General features: G+C 40.8%; 1 protein-coding gene across 9 annotated transcripts in view; it reads right to left on the bottom strand.

Annotated features, from left to right (window-relative positions):
- Positions 1-15766, bottom strand: part of LOC110509694 (microtubule-associated serine/threonine-protein kinase 3) — a 178209-nt gene that overhangs the window by 16050 nt on the left and 146393 nt on the right. For 5 of the 9 annotated variants that reach the window (XM_090227064.1, XM_021590733.3, XM_021590736.3 and 2 more), the window contains 13 exons: positions 14039-14108; positions 11604-11682; positions 10301-10458; positions 10021-10096; positions 9292-9501; positions 8644-8745; positions 8152-8284; positions 6012-6073; positions 5831-5922; positions 5246-5454; positions 4854-4992; positions 3767-3899; positions 3328-3493 (listed from right to left, as the gene is read on the bottom strand). In XM_090227064.1, coding sequence (XP_090083190.1) covers positions 3328-3493; positions 3767-3899; positions 4854-4992; positions 5246-5454; positions 5831-5922; positions 6012-6073; positions 8152-8284; positions 8644-8745; positions 9292-9501; positions 10021-10096; positions 10301-10458; positions 11604-11682; positions 14039-14108 — 1629 coding nt within the window. The remainder of the gene's footprint in view (positions 1-3327; positions 3494-3766; positions 3900-4853; positions 4993-5245; positions 5455-5830; positions 5923-6011; positions 6074-8151; positions 8285-8643; positions 8746-9291; positions 9502-10020; positions 10097-10300; positions 10459-11603; positions 11683-14038; positions 14109-15766) is intronic. The other 4 variants (XM_021590734.3, XM_090227063.1, XM_090227062.1 and 1 more) reach the window with 1 other exon arrangement.

The raw sequence follows: 15766 nt of genomic DNA, 5'->3' as shown, positions 1-15766 counted from the left end.
AGGGCCTGTGTCACTAATCGTTGGCATAAAAATGTCAGTACATTTTTGCCAACAGCACAGTTGCAGTCACCAATGCTCTAGATAACGTAAAAACAGCCAAACAAGTTCTGCTAGAGTGAGTAAAATGGTCAGAGAGTTCTCTCATTTGTGTCTGGAAGTAGCTAGCAAGCCAGCCAACGTTAGCCAGTTAGCTTGGGTGCTTGACTGCTGTTAGTCAGAACCCCCGGACCAACCCTTCTCCTCGAACGCCCAGAGCACACTCTGATTAAATTTACGAATACACCCGTAGTATAAGCCAGCCTTTAGTCTTGAAATATCTAGTTGTTTAGTACATAGCCTCACATGTGAATCCTTAAAGAGATGGGTGGGGCTGAAGCCTAAGAAGGTGTGAACGATGCTGAATGGGTGAAGATAAAGACGAGCTTTCCAGTAGGTACCAATACATTCAAGGGACATTTTCTCAAAAGTGTGGTTACAAATTTATCAACTTTCAAAGCAGAATTACTAAGACATAACATTTGGACATAAAAATGTATCCAATGTAAAGAACACCGTTTCAAATTTTGCTACAAAAGACCGAATCGAGCCTGTCGGTCACATTTTGTTGTTTTAGAGGATGAATTCAAAATTGATTCAGTATTTTTTTTAATTCTCACCCATGTACACACCCCATAATGTCAAAGTGAAAACATTTTTTTATACATTTTAGCAAATGTATTGAAAATGAAATATCTAATTTATAGACGTATTCACATCCCTGAGTCAAGAAGCACCTTTAGCAGCGATTACAGCTTTAAGTCGTATTGGCTATCAGCATTGCACATCTGCATTTGGGGATTTTCTTCCATTCTTCCTTCCTTAATGATTTCTCAAGCTCTGTTAAGTTAGGTGGGGAGCGGTGGTAAACAGCAATCTTCAAGTCTTTCCACAGACTTTCAAATGGGATTCAAGTCTGGGCTTTGGCTGAGCCATTCGAGGACTTTCACATTTATGTTCTGAAGCCATTCCAGCGTTGCTTTGGGTGTATGGTTGGGGTCATTGTCCTGTAGAAACGTAAGTCTTTGCCCCAGTCTAAGGTTGTTTGCACTCTGAAGCAGGTTTTCACCAAGGATTTTGCTCTATTTGACTCCATTGATTGTTTCCTCTATCTTTACCAGTCTCCCAGTCCTTGCCGCTGAAAAACATCCCATCCTCATAGCATGATGCTGCCACCACCATGCTTCATGTTAGGGATGGTGTTAGACAGGTGATGAGCTGTACCTGGTTTTCTCCAGACAGGGCTTTGCATTCAGGCCAAAGAGTTACATTTTTGTCTCATTCTTGTCTCATTCTGAAAAATCATTTGCCTTATGCTCTCAGTCTCTCAAGTTCCTTTTTGCAAACTCCAGGCGTGTCATGTGCCCTTTTTCTCAGGAGTGACTTCCGTCTGGCCACTCTCCCATAACGCCCAGATTGGTGAAGTGCTGTAGAGACTGTTGTCCTTCTGGCAGGTTCTCCCATCTCAGCCAAGGAACTCTGTAGCTCTGTCAGATTGGTCATTGGGTTCTTGGTCACCTCCCTGACCAAGGTCCTTCTTGCCCGTTTGGTCAGGATCGGGGTAGAGTCTGGGTAGTTCCATATCTTTTCCATTTCCCAATGACCACTGTGGTCTTGGAAACTTTCAACACTCTAGAAATGGTTGTATACCCTTCACCCGGATATATGCAGTGGTGTACTTAAGTAAAAATACTTTAAAGTACTACTGTACTTAAGTAGTTTTTTTGGGGTATCTGTACTTTACTTTTTATATTTTTGCCAACTTTTACTTTTCTACATTCCTAAAGAAAATAATGTACTTTTTACTCCATACATTTTCCCTGACATCGAAAAGTACGTGTTACAATTTGACAGGAAAACGGTTGAATTCACACACTTCAAGAGTGAGTGAGAACATCCCTGGTCATCCCTACTGCCTCTGATCTGGCGGAATAACTAAACACAAATGCTTTGTTTGTAAATTTTGTCTGAGTGTCGGTGTACGCCCCTGGATATCAGTATAAGAGAGAAAAAAATAAAATTGTGTCGTCTGGTTTGCTTAATATAAGGAATTTGAAATATTTAGACTTTTGATACTTAAGTACATTTAAAACCAAATACTTTTGGACTTTTACTCAAGTAGTATTTTACTAGGTGACTTTCACTTTTACTTGAGTCATTGTCAATTAAGGTATCTTTACTTTTACTCCAGTATGACAATTGAGTACTTTTTCCACCACTGGATATACATGTATGCCTCATCACAATTATATTTTGGACAGTTCCTTGGAACTAGTATAGTTTCTGCTTTTACATGCACTGTCAACTGTGGGACATTATTTAGACAGGTGTGTTTCTTTCTAAACAATGTCCAACAAATTTAATTGGCCACAGGTGGACTTTAATCAAGTTGTAGTGACATCTCAAGGATGATCAAAGGAAATTGTATGCACCTGAGCTCAATTTGGAGTGTCATAGCAAAGGGTGGGAATACTTATTTAAATGAAATATTTAATTTTCAATAATTTAACAAAAATGTCTAAAAACATCTCACTTTGTCATTATGGGGGTACTGTGTGTAAAAAACAAGCAATTTAATCCATCCACTGTAACACAATAAAATGTAAAATAAGTCAAGGGGTATGACTAATTTCTGAAGGTACTGTATGTGATCAAAATATCTGTGTGTGCATCTCCATGTCTCTGTGTGTTCATGTGTGTTTGACAAGGGTAGACTGTTCGCAAAAGTAGAAAAATAGCCACACCAGTATAGACTGCGCCATTCCACGGATTTCTCTTTGGCGCCATTTCGCTCCCATTTTCATCAAATTTGGGAGTGAAGCATGAATATGCATGGTGGCCCTCAGGCCTGAGCAGCGTGGCATTCAGCTCAGCGTGTTCAGAGCCCTTTAATTAACACTGCGTCCCTCTGGCCTGCCATGATGGAGAGCACACCAAATCTGTCATGGCAGCACATTCATTAACATAGGATAGAGGGAACACTTGGGTTCTCTGTAAACTATCATAAAGTTATCAAAAACTTGAAAAAAAATGTATGTCTCATGTCAAGCTGAATCCACACCCCCACACACCATCTGTTTTGTGCATTACATGCCTTAATCCCAAATGAATCGGAAAGATTGGCACCGTCTAATTCCATACTGAATAATTAGATATTACCATTAAGGCCTGCATATTTTTGTCCTACTTAGTTATGCATTGATGTCAACGTTAAGTGCAAATTCGACTTCATTGGAACTTAGGATTCGCCCCATAAGTCAAATCACAAGGAGAGAAGAGAGTTAGACTGACCGCTGATGACCTGCCCAAACAGTTCTTCTGGTGTGTCTCCAAAGAAGGGTACGCAGCCGACCAGAAACTCATAGAGGATGATGCCCATAGCCCACCAGTCCACAGGCTTCCCATAGCCCTGTCTCAGGATCACCTCTGGAGCAATGTACTCTGGGGTCCCACACACCTGCAGACACAGACAGAAGGCAACAGGTATAGGCACATTATAATAGTAGTATGTTTTGGTGAAAGGTTGAGGCTGGACATTGTCACATTGGAAAAAGAATAACCTGAAAGCTGTTGGTATCCAATTTCTGAACACTTCGAACAGTGTTCAGACTGAATACCATAGTTGTCATGTTCTCTCTGCTTTCTTGTTTTCATTACCAAAATAAATAAATGAGCAAGAAAGATTGGCTTATACTGTAGGTAGAATGTCAATCATCTCCACACAATGTACCTGTTTATCAGAGAACTCCCGGGCGTCCTTCTCTATGTGTCCCTCGTACAGGTTAGTGGTCATGTTCATCAGGCCCACCTTGGACAGCCCAAAGTCTGTCAACTTGATGTGGCCCATGGAGGTCACCAGCAGACTGGGGAAGGGAGAGAACGAGAGAAAACCATAACATGGATGCCAATGGCAGAAGATAGCGTACGGCATTGTTGGAGCTCAGGAAATGTACTATACCCTGCAATTACATCTGCAACCCTCTACATGTGACTGTGACTGTACAACTACACAATCTCACTCAATTGGCACAATAACATTGATCACTCAAGTGACTGGCAATTTCAAAAAGGTTAAGATCATCAGTCAAAATACACCAAATGCTTCCATGCTCAGGTCACTAACTCTCATTGTTAAAATTGTCATTTTAAGGCACTGGAAAGAGGAGCAGTCACCCTTATTTGCAGAATGGCTCAAACTGTCAATGAACACTGTCAAACGTGATCTTTTTTGTAAACATAAAGGGAAAGATAAAGGAATATGAAAACAAATGGGCCAAGTTTGAAGTTGTCTTGGTGTGAATGAAAATGGGGGAAGATTTGATTTATAATTTGTCAATAATAATCATGGGTATTGATACAAAATGATTTATACAAAACCAATATACCAATCAATAATATGTACAGTACATTTATACAAATAATGTACATAATGAAAAATTGCTGGCAACTTTATTATGACTAACTTTAGCATTTCATAAAATGAATTACCTATTTATTTCTTGTTCTTTAAATTTCGTTGCAGCCCTCCCATATACGCAACATTTGTCTTTCAATTTCTTGTTAGGATTCAATTGTGATATGCAAAGAAAAGTATAGAAATGTGACAAAATAGGAGGAGAGTGAACTATGTGTGTTTATGTGGTGTTTTATTTGTTGTTGCTTGGCTAGTGTGACATGTTGGAAATTAATAAATTAATAAAAAAAAGACAAATAAATAAAAATCACCAGTCAGCACTAACAGATCTGAGACCAGGCTATATCTATCTACCTTCTCAGTGACATTATCTGACCTTACTATAGAGATATTAGAGACTGACTTGTCTGGTTTGAGATCCCTGTGGACGATGCCATAGTTGTGGAGGTACTCCAGAGCCAGCACCGTCTCAGCAAAGTACATCCTGGCCATGTCCACAGGCAGGGGCCCCATGTTCTTCAGCAGGTTGGCACAGTCACCTCCTAATGGCACACAGAGACAGATACTTGGTTTATTGAGTTAATTCTGACATTGAAATATACTACAATGAAGTACATTCAACATTTGTAAAATTATTAATGATTAATCCCAACCTAAAAAGTGCATTTGGTAAAAAATAGGGATGGACATTAACATGAACCAGTATTTCTACAGCAGTTTATCCCCCCGGGTGTCAGCATTCTGTCTTCCACCGATTTGGGTCCGTTAAAAAAAAAATAAGAAAAGGCTAGCTACCTTCCACATACTCCATGACCATGCAGAGGTGTCGTCGCGTCTGGAAGGAGCAGTACATGGAGACCACGAAGGGGTTCTCAGCGAAGGTCAGGATGTCTCTCTCCACAAAGGCCTGCTGGATCTGATTCCTCAGCATCAGGTTCTGTTTGTTGATCTTCTTCATGGCAAAACGCTGCTTGGTCTCCTTATGGCGCACCAGATACACAGCCCTGTCAGAGAGAGAGAGAGAGAGGCGGAGAGTGAGAGGAGTCAATATGTTCGGCACGTAGCAAAGGCTAAGTTAAATCAACCATACATTACTCTGTCAGACAGAGAATGACACGGTTAGCCATAAACGTGGTAAAGGTGGCTTGAAATCACACATTCATAGCTCTGTAGGAGAGGGAATACATGATGTAAGTGCTGCTAGGTGTTAAGTGCTAGGAACAGAAAAGGACAGGGCCATGAATTGAAGGTTGAAAATATGAGTACAAAATGTGAGTAAATCCAAATCACATATCCAATTCAAATCCTAAATGACAGCTGAAACAGGTTTGGATTCCATCATATAACCGTCCTGACGAACACCAGAGATGTCTCTCTCACCCGTAGGCTCCGTTGCTGATGAGTTTGGTCATCTCAAAGTCCATCTCGCAGGGCTTTCGTCGGGATCGTAGGGCCGCGCTCAGACTCTGGGACTGGGAGGACGAGAGTAGAGAAACTTTATTCTACTGAAATACATCAAACCTGTAATTAAAAACTTGAATAAAATATACTGAATACTCACAGAGTCATCCGTCTCTGGTGTTTCCGCTATCCCACTGTCATAACTGGTCATCTGAGCAATTTCTGTAGGAGAGAGAGAGAGAGAGAGAGAGAGAGAGAGAGAAAGAACAGCATTTCATTTGACTTTGCAATTTCAGCATTTTCACCTCCAAGCACCAAACAGTGACCTTTAAATCCAGATGTCCTATATATACACACCTCAACATTTAGTCAAAGCCTATAGGGAGTTGACATTACTGCACATTAACACACTTTCTTTTTTTGGCAGTTAAGAAAGAGCAATCTGTTGACTTTGTCCACCTAATAAGCTGAGTCTGAGAAATCCTAAATGAGAGGAAATGAGGTGGAAACCAGAAGTGGCAGCAACACATGTCAGACATCCATTAAGAAAACCACAACTCCAGAACACTCAAGTGTATGTGTGTACGTTCGTGTTTTCCGTATGTGTGTGCGTCTTACATGTGTAGCATTTATATACATGCACGTGTGTGTGCATCCCTTCCCATCAGTGATGTATGAACAGCAGGAGGTAGCGAATCAGGAAGGGGGGGGGGGGGGTCGTTCAGTCGTCCCTACAGAGACCCTAAACCCATTTCCAATGCCACTTAACATCTGTCCCTGCCTAGAAGGCTGCTTCCAGCACTCCAGGCTACTGGACAAGGAAAACACACAGAAGAAGCCCAGGGGAAATGAGTGGAGAGACATTGGCAAATGAGGACGGAGGTTAGTGAGCCAGTCTGTGTGTAGAACTGTTTCAGCTCTATAGGGAGACCATTCGTTTCTAATTAGTCAGAATGAACGTTGGGGTTTAATTTAAATTGAGAGAGCGAGAGAGAGAGAGAGCGAGAGAGAGAGCGAGAGAGAGAGAGAGAGTCATTAGGATGGCAGTCTGTTCAGTAGAGGACACATGATACTCTACATCACCTTTGTCTTAGACCTTCTTCATTTGTGTTTAATACTAGCCTGACAGGTTACATTAGCCTTGCAAAAAAATAATTACTGTAATGCTGATGCAATATTTTGGTCATTGTGGATACTGAAATGGTAGCTAGTACTTCTAGTACTAGTTATTTTGTAGTAGTTATACTGCACAATACAAGTCATTCTTCTCTAAAAACTGATAAGATGTTCAGCTCCAGCAGTGCTTCCAAAACGTTTAAACCCCAATAGCCACAACATAATTACAATGTTTTATTTATCGTAGTACATTATCAAAGTACATTACAGAGGGAGTTTTACGAGGAACAGAATGTGCAAGTTAATAAAAATGAGAAATTATTTTTCTCAAAATGTAGGCTTTAGTGTTCTGATGAAGCTGGTTGGGGTTAACTAGATTCTGTGCCAGGATCATATTCTTATCATAGAATTATATTTATCATACTTTCATTGGGTCATCAATGTAGCTGGGACTTCGAGAACACAAAGCATGACAAGTGATTGGATGATCCACAATACAATGGCTACGTTACGATTCTCTACCTTTCTCCAGAAGATTGCACTCGTTCAATCCCCCTCATGCATTTAAAAATCATTGGATTGGTGCAAGCATGGCTGGAGGGAGTTTCCACCATATTCCTCACTCCATTCCTTTGAAATCCACGAGGGGGTACACTTCGGGAAAAGGGTGAAGAATTGGAATGTACATCTTGATTACTTCCTTTATCAATGCAGCCCACCACTGGAATGAGTTCACAGCCCTTGCAGCTTTCATCAGAAAGCACTCTTTTCATTTCTGAACGTGTGATGTGCGGTAGCACCTCCACTAACTTTGGTTTAGGCCAGGGCTCTCCAACCGTGTTCCTGGAGAACTATCCTCATGTCAGTTTTCGCTCCAACCCAAGTTGTAATTAACCTGATTCAGCGTATTAACCAGCTAATTATTAATCAAGTGCGTTAGATTAGAGTTGGAGTGAAAACCTACAGGACGATAGTTCTACAGGAACAGGGTTGGAGTTAAAACCGACATGACGGTAGTTCTCCAGGAACAGGGTTGGAGTTAAACCTACAGGACGGTAGTTCTCCAGGAACAGGTTTGGAGTTAAACCTACAGGACGGTAGTTCTCCAGGAACAGGGTTGGAGAGCCCTGGTTTAGGCACAGTCTACCTACTCCCTAAAAGGTCAAAAGTCAAACTTGACGTACCTTCCAGGGGGTCCCGTGTGAGACCCAGCTGGCTGATGATGTAGCGGGGGATGTCAGTCTTGATGCCCTGGCCCTCTTTGGCGTGACCCTCGGCAGCTTCCAACAGATGGTAGAACTCCTCTGGATCAAACTCCTGAGGAGAGGACAACACGGGGACACGGGTTTCACTTTTGGAACTCTTAGTTTTAAGTTCCAATGGGCATCGTCTGTGTGCTGTTGGCTTTTCTCTGGGTTGATGGTGATGTTATTGTGACAATGAGGACTAGCAGGAGCAAGAGGAGGATGGATTGCATCTATATGGCTTGTCACCACCAGATAGAACTTGTACTTAGTATTAGGACTCAGTGGTTTAACTAGTCACACCACATGGTCAGGAAAAACCTCTGTCCCTTGGAAAAAAAACCTGTCCCTAGTTGCCGTTTAATTTGTGCAATGTCTGAAGTCATGGCCATGTGCTTGGTAGCTAGCTAGCGACAATCAGGCGAGACATACCAGGCATTCCAGGAGGCGCGCCGGCCTGGCGATGACGATGAGGATCTTCTTTACCAGCTCTTTGATGAAGTTCACCTCCTGGCTCTCCGACCGGGACGTGGACTATAGATACAGAGAACAGAACACACTCGTTCAACATTTCCCACGGACCTGTGAGCTGGTCAGTACTCGGGACTGTAAGCACCATTAAGTGAAAGGGAGGGAGTATAATAGGAAGCATGCATGAGGGGAGAGGACGTTGAGAAATACAGAACATCTATAAACAAGTTATTAATAGTTACAGATTAGAAATTGTGCGACGAAAATGACTTTGAATACCAGAGAGGTAAGGGAGCACTGTAAACCAAATGATTTTGGTGAAAGAATCAGTTTGATAGTTTCAAAGTCCTGTGCAGTAATGTGCACCGACATTGTACTTACAGTGTACTTATTACTACGGTAAAAGGTTGATGGCTGCTAAAGTTAACCAGTGATATCCCCCATGGATAGCAGGTGGCACCACACTCTATACTACCCTTTACACTTTCCTCATCTCCTTTCCTTCATTATTCCAGATTTTGTAGAGTAGAGGACACAAGGAAAGAAAACCCCTTTTGCATTACATTCATTATTATTACACTATTGAGATGTACCGAAAATGTCACCCACCTCCTGGAAGAGCCTCTCCAGCTTGTCGGTGAGCTCACAAAAGTAGCGTGACGTGACGTGGCCCAGGCGGCTCTTCTCCAGGCAGTCACGGACCAGCTCGATGATCTGGTGGTGGGCGAAACCCAGCACACCGTCCGCCAGCGGCAACACGCTCTCCGGGGAGCTGGTCCGGATGATCTCCTGGATCCTCTCCTCCATCTGGGCTGTGGCCTGGAGAGACACAGAGGGGTGGAAAGGGTTCGAAGTAGAGAATGTGTTGAGAGAGGGTGACAAGGTTCAAAGGTGAAAAAGACCAACTCTCAGAAACAACTGTTAAAACATTAGCATTTGTTTTGATAACAAATAACCATTGTTAATGCTGGAATCCTTAGATGTTACATCCATTTTTGGACTTATAAATTAATGATATGTACCCATCAATTCTTGAATAATATAACTTATAAATGCCTCATGCGCTTAGTTCAACTGTCGTACACCGATTGAAGAGATTGAAAACAAGGTAAACAAGTTAAATGTAAACAAACACTGTATAGCCGCAAAACATGGTTAAAACTATACATTTGATATTATGGAAGGTCAGTACTTGCATTCATAGCTCTGTCTACGCCCCACCCCTTAGCGTTTTTAGCGAAACAGGCAGGGGGGTGGTTCAATTTGTTATTGTTTCAATTAAGGATTCTAGCTTGAAGGCAATACGACATTATAGATCTAACTCAGTTGGCTCCTCACCTTTGGAAAGCGTTCCTTGTAGACATGGTTCATCATAATAATCTCATGATCACAACAGGATGGGGATCTTCCAGGGCTGCAAATACATAGAAATACAAAGGAATGATCAGTAATTATATTACAACACGTATCTTACAGCACAAATACATTGGTATAGTTTGAATCAAATTTCATTTGAAAACTATTCACATAAAAGTATATAAAAGGAGGATACTAATTCAGCGACTGTTATCCCCGGCATCTATAAAGGTGAGTGACCTTGCCCGGCCTTCGTACGTACCTGAGACTGCGCGAGCGGGGTCGCATGGGCGTGGTCCCCCTCCGTCGGTCATCCCCAGCGATGCTCTCCGTGCAGAAGTGCTTGGAGAGGAAGTGCAGCTCGTCCGGCGTGGGCTGGAAGGGCAGCTGGTGAAGCTTCTCCTGTGATGAACAGGACGACTGGAAATGAAATGAATATACATTGAACGAGAAAAGATAAAAAGAAGAACGAGAGGCTAACGCTTTGATTGACGTCGTTGCACGAGAGAATGGCAGTTACCAGGAGAGTGTGTGCTTTTTCTGACTGCTGTGTTCATTTGATTGGGCACATGTTCATTACGGCACCTATTCCCTTCTACAGTGTCTCGAAAATGAAGGACTGAAACGTATGGGTGCTGAAATGGCTGTGACGGTACATGAAAGCTAACAAATTACTGTGAACTTTCCCTTTTCTTCTCAGAACACATTGTTCTGAAATAAAATCCAAAAAGGATTCATCTTCAAGTGAGCTGCAAAGACCCGTAGCAACCAGATGTGTAAACATAGCCTGGACAAACAGTCTTACTCCTTCTCTATAGTAAATTCTCTAACAGTAATCGTCACCAGCCTCCAACAAAACATCACGTATTTATCGACTCTAAATGAATGTCCTCATAAAACTTGGCTGTAAACAAACAACCCATTACTTTGTGTGTGGAGGCGTGCTTACTGGGCTTGTGTGTGTGTGGTCAATCCTGCGTGTGAGTGTGACGCATAGGTGTCAGAGTTGACCATTTCCTGCCTGTGTGATTTGACTTTGTCAGTAAACAGATCAGAGGTGTGGGTGGTTATGTGCGTGTGTTTCTGTATGTGTGTGCAAGAGTGCGTGGCCACGGACGCGTTGCCGCGTGTGTCTTTGTTTATGTGTGGGGCATAGCTGTTGGCTTTGTGTCAGGGCCATGTTTACTCCCTAAAAAAAAATTCTGGTGGTATGTCAACCTGGGAGACACTAGCAGGAGTATCTGTTCGCCCCTCATCTGACTTCCAATAGCCTACAGTACAGCACCGGTCACTGAAGAACAGACTAGAGGCAGTCTATCAAATTATAATTTCACATTGAAACATCTTGATTCAAATTCATTCTTACATTTCCAGTGATTTGGTATCTGTATTTCTTGGGGGCGGGATGGAAACGGTTTTCCATCGGTATACTGTATGTGAAGGGGTTTAGGTTTAACAACCTTTTTGGCATTGCTTTAAAAAAAATCTAGCTAACACATGTAATAACTCATTGAGTTGATTCTTAAGTAATTGTAGCAAAGTGAGTGGTAAGGTATGGTACGTACAGAGACAGTGGAGCTGGGTGTATTGGTGCCATAGCCAGAGGAGGGCAGAGATGCCAAAGACCAGCGTCGTCCATCCGTCCTTCTCAAACACACAGACAGACAGACAGAGATAGAAAGAGGCAGACCATTAACTTTGAACCCATCCCTAAACTCATTCATTACTAATCAGGAATGAGAACTGTAGTTATGAACAATATATTACAATACCGATGAATGATGTTCAAAACAAGAATACTCAGATATCCAGGATTATACATAACATAACTGCCCTTATTTGACTGAGCTTATTTTTAAAATGTACAAAGTGAAATCTGCAAAGGCCTAAAAATCAAAGGTTCTGGGTGACCTTTGATCTATGTGCAGTAATGATCAGAGGCATGTCATATGCAACCTTCACTTTTCTGACGGAAAAGGCAGAAAATATTCAGCTTTTCAATAGCCTACTGAAGCAGTGTCATTGACCTCTGCTACCTGCAACAAGCACCTTACTACCTTATTTGGCACTAACCAATAACACGGAACAAGAAAACAAACTGTCAAAGGAATAACACATGAGACTACATGTAGGGACAGATAAAAACAAATCAAAAGGGATTTTTCATGATTCAGATATAATGGCTAGGTACAGTGCATTCAGAAAGTAATCAGAACCCTTGACTTTTTCCACGTTTTGTTATTTATGAATTTATTTCACCTTTATTTAACCAGGTAGCCAAGTTGAGAACAAGTTCTCATTTACAATTGCGACCTGGCCAAGATAAAGCAAAGCAGTTCGACACATACAACGACACAGAGTTACACATGGAATAAACAAACATACAGTCAATAATACAGTAGAAACAAGTCTATATACGATGTGAACAAATGAGGTGAGATAAGGGAGGTAAAAAGGCAACAAAAAAAGGCCATAGTGGCAAAGTAAATACAATATAGCACGTAAAACACTGGAATGGTAGATTTGCAGTGGAAGAATGTGCAAAGTAGAAAAAAAAATAATGGGGTGCAAAGGAGCAAAATAAATAAATAAATTAAATACAGTAGGGAAAGAGGTAGTTGTTTGGGCTAATGTAGGTGGGCTATGTACAGGTGCAGTAATCTGTGAGCTGCTCTGACAGCTGGTGCTTAAAGCTAGTGAGGGAGATGAGTGTTTCCAGATTCAGAGATTTTTGTAGTTCGTTATGTTACAGCCCTATTCGAAAATGGAAAAAAAAATTCCCCCCCTTCATCAATCTACACACAATACCCCATAATGTCAAAGCAAAAACAGTTTTAGACATTTCTGCAAATGTATAAATAAAAAAACTGAAATATCACATTTACATAAGTATTCAGACCCTTTACTATGGACAATTCCTTTGACCTCATGGATGGGTTTTTGCTCCGACATGGAGTGTCAACTGTTCGAACCTTATTTAGACAGGTGTGTGTCGTTCCAAATCATGTCCAATCAATTGAATTTACCTCAGGTGGGCTCCAATCAAGTTATAGAGACATCTCAAGGATGACAAATAGAAACAAGATGCACAATTTTGCGTCTCATGGCAAAGGGTCAGAATACTTATATAAATAAGGTATTTCTGTTATTTATTTGTAATAAATTTGCAAAAATGTCAAAAAAAACTGTTTCGGTTTGTGATTATGGGGTATTGTGTGTAGATTTTATGAGTAATTATTTTTTTTTTTTTTTAAATCAATGTTATAATAAGGCTGTAACATAACAAAATGTTGAAAAAGTCAAGTGGTCTGAATACTTTTCTGAAGGCACTGTATACAGTAAGTACACCATAATTACCTAGTATCCGCACATATCGACTGGTACTGGTACCCTGTGTATATAGCCAAGTTATCGTTACTCATTGTGTATTCATTATTACTTGTTATTACTTTTCTATTATTTCTCTATTTTATTTCTCTCTGCATTGTTGGGAAAAGCAAACAGAGGCCTAACATGACGTTACCTGCCTGGTCTGTGGCAAAGACTGTGAATCATAACAATAAAGAAAACTCTTAAAATAAAATGTGTTGAGTGAGGGTAGAACAAAAATACCTTTCAGGTTTCTATTTGTGAAAGACTGAACCCTTGAACCTGCCTGTGATTTATATATCTGTATAAAGAGCCAGTCAGAAGACAGTGAGATCCTGCCTTCGCTTCTCAAAAGAACCGTTAACTGTCTGCATCAGACTATAATAGCACCAGAATTTGGTTTTGTTGTAAAAAAAAAAATATTATAAATCTATCAAGATTCGTATTTCCTTTGTATCCCACATTTGTTATGATGTCTGTCAGATAATTACCAAGAGAAAGCAAAATGATGACCGAGTTGAAGTATGAATTACTTTCAGGAAATTGTTAAACGAAACAAAAAAAAACATTTTATTCCTGCAAGCATGATAGTTGAGCAGAGTTACTAATAGAACATGCATTTCCTTATTACCTTCGTGCGAAGGAGAAGTGAGCTGAGGCACTAGGAGAGAAGTTTCTGGGGCTGTCTTGAGGACTCGTTCCTGTTGTTCAGAGGAAAAGCAGACAAATAAGGGAAGATTAGAAGTAAACAATTCAAATTAAAAAACATTCATAAACCTGAAATAAAAGCATTTGAAATGAATGAAGTTAATAATAATAATAAGCCTAGAGCATAGAATCAAACCTATTCCAAATTGGGAGTTGGTCTAAGCACTGTCACATTGATTCATTGATATGAAAAACCATAGAAAGTCTAATAAACCAGCATAGATAAATTCTATTTTTTCATCAATTTACTCTTAGCTATTTATTGTACCTTAAACCGCATTTTAGATTTGATTGTGTTTCCTTGTCTCTTATCTGATGGAGCGTAATCTAGGAAGACTGAAAGCATCTCAAATGGGACTGCTCTGCTTGAATCAGTAACTACATAATATTAACAATCTACATCGGCTTCGATTCATCGGGAGACACACAAGAAATGTCACACACAAATTTTTAATTATTTAAAATTGCAATATAACGTTTACGTGCAATTGTCCCAAGCAATGAATAATTCAATTTTTACCCCCCCCCCCCCAGGTGTCAGTCAAAAAGCAAAAATAAGTGTGAAATTACCCATCTTTAAAAAAAAGGTCTTTGTCGACAGAGGAATATCTCAACAGACAAAGATAATTTATTTAAATGGCAGCTGGTTCTCATGTGTTGTAAAAGCAGCACACACAAAATAGCTGAATATCGAACATCTGAAAGCTACGAGGCAGCAGCGTACAGTACTTTCAGCTCAAGGAGCTAGGGGAAGAATGGACTTCTGATTTGCTTTGCAAATGTGCTAGTTGTAAGGCACTACAAATGCATGACAGGTACTGTACTCTAGAAATACATGAAAGGTACACTACCTGCCTAGCACTAGCATGCTGATTAAAACTAATTATTAAAACTGTATGGATTGAATGTGGAATAAAGACCTGTGGGTAAGAGTTGTCTATAGGCTAATACCGTATTCTAAATAGCTATGTAAATGAAATGGCACAAACAAAGACAGTCTGGGTGAAGACATCTGGCTATAAAATACACATTTTCTGCCATCCATAAGGTGATGGTTATAGCCCTTAGCTAACAGACGCGAATATTCGGGGTCTTGGGGTTTTATTGCAGACCTTAATGTCCCATAGTGGAGCCTGAAGCGTACTCTACCAGGGCGGCCCTTCAAATTATTCCTCTATCCCTCTATCTCTCCAACCCACCATCCATATGGGCAGCGTGCACTTATTACCCACAGCCCTACAGTTTTGTGGCTACTGCCTCAGGCTACTCAACATCAAACAGCGGGTCTTACCCCAACGACAGCAATTAGGCTTTGTGTTCACTCACCGATAAGGTTAAGAACCAACCATCGGTTCAACGTTAATTAGACATAATGAACTCTGTAGCCGAAGGGGGGACAGTTAATAAACAGTTAATTTACTAAGGTGTCCAACCCCTGTGACGAGTCTGACGATAGCGAACGGGCTTTGGGTAACAATGGTGGTACTGGGGAACAGAGCGAGGCTAGTTAGATGGTGATGAATGTCACCTGTTTAATTGTGGTGTAATTTAATCACAGCTGATGAGCGTTAATAAATAATCACCAGAATGGGACAGAATACACCTGAGGAAAAGGAACACTTAACCCAATCCAGATGGAGGTCAAGTCCAT

Source organism: Oncorhynchus mykiss, chromosome 29, assembly GCF_057628025.1.
Source record: "Oncorhynchus mykiss isolate SJ-2025 chromosome 29, ASM5762802v1, whole genome shotgun sequence".
In the NCBI taxonomy this organism is placed as follows: domain Eukaryota; kingdom Metazoa; phylum Chordata; class Actinopteri; order Salmoniformes; family Salmonidae; genus Oncorhynchus; species Oncorhynchus mykiss.
This window is presented reverse-complemented; position numbering and strand designations above follow the sequence as displayed.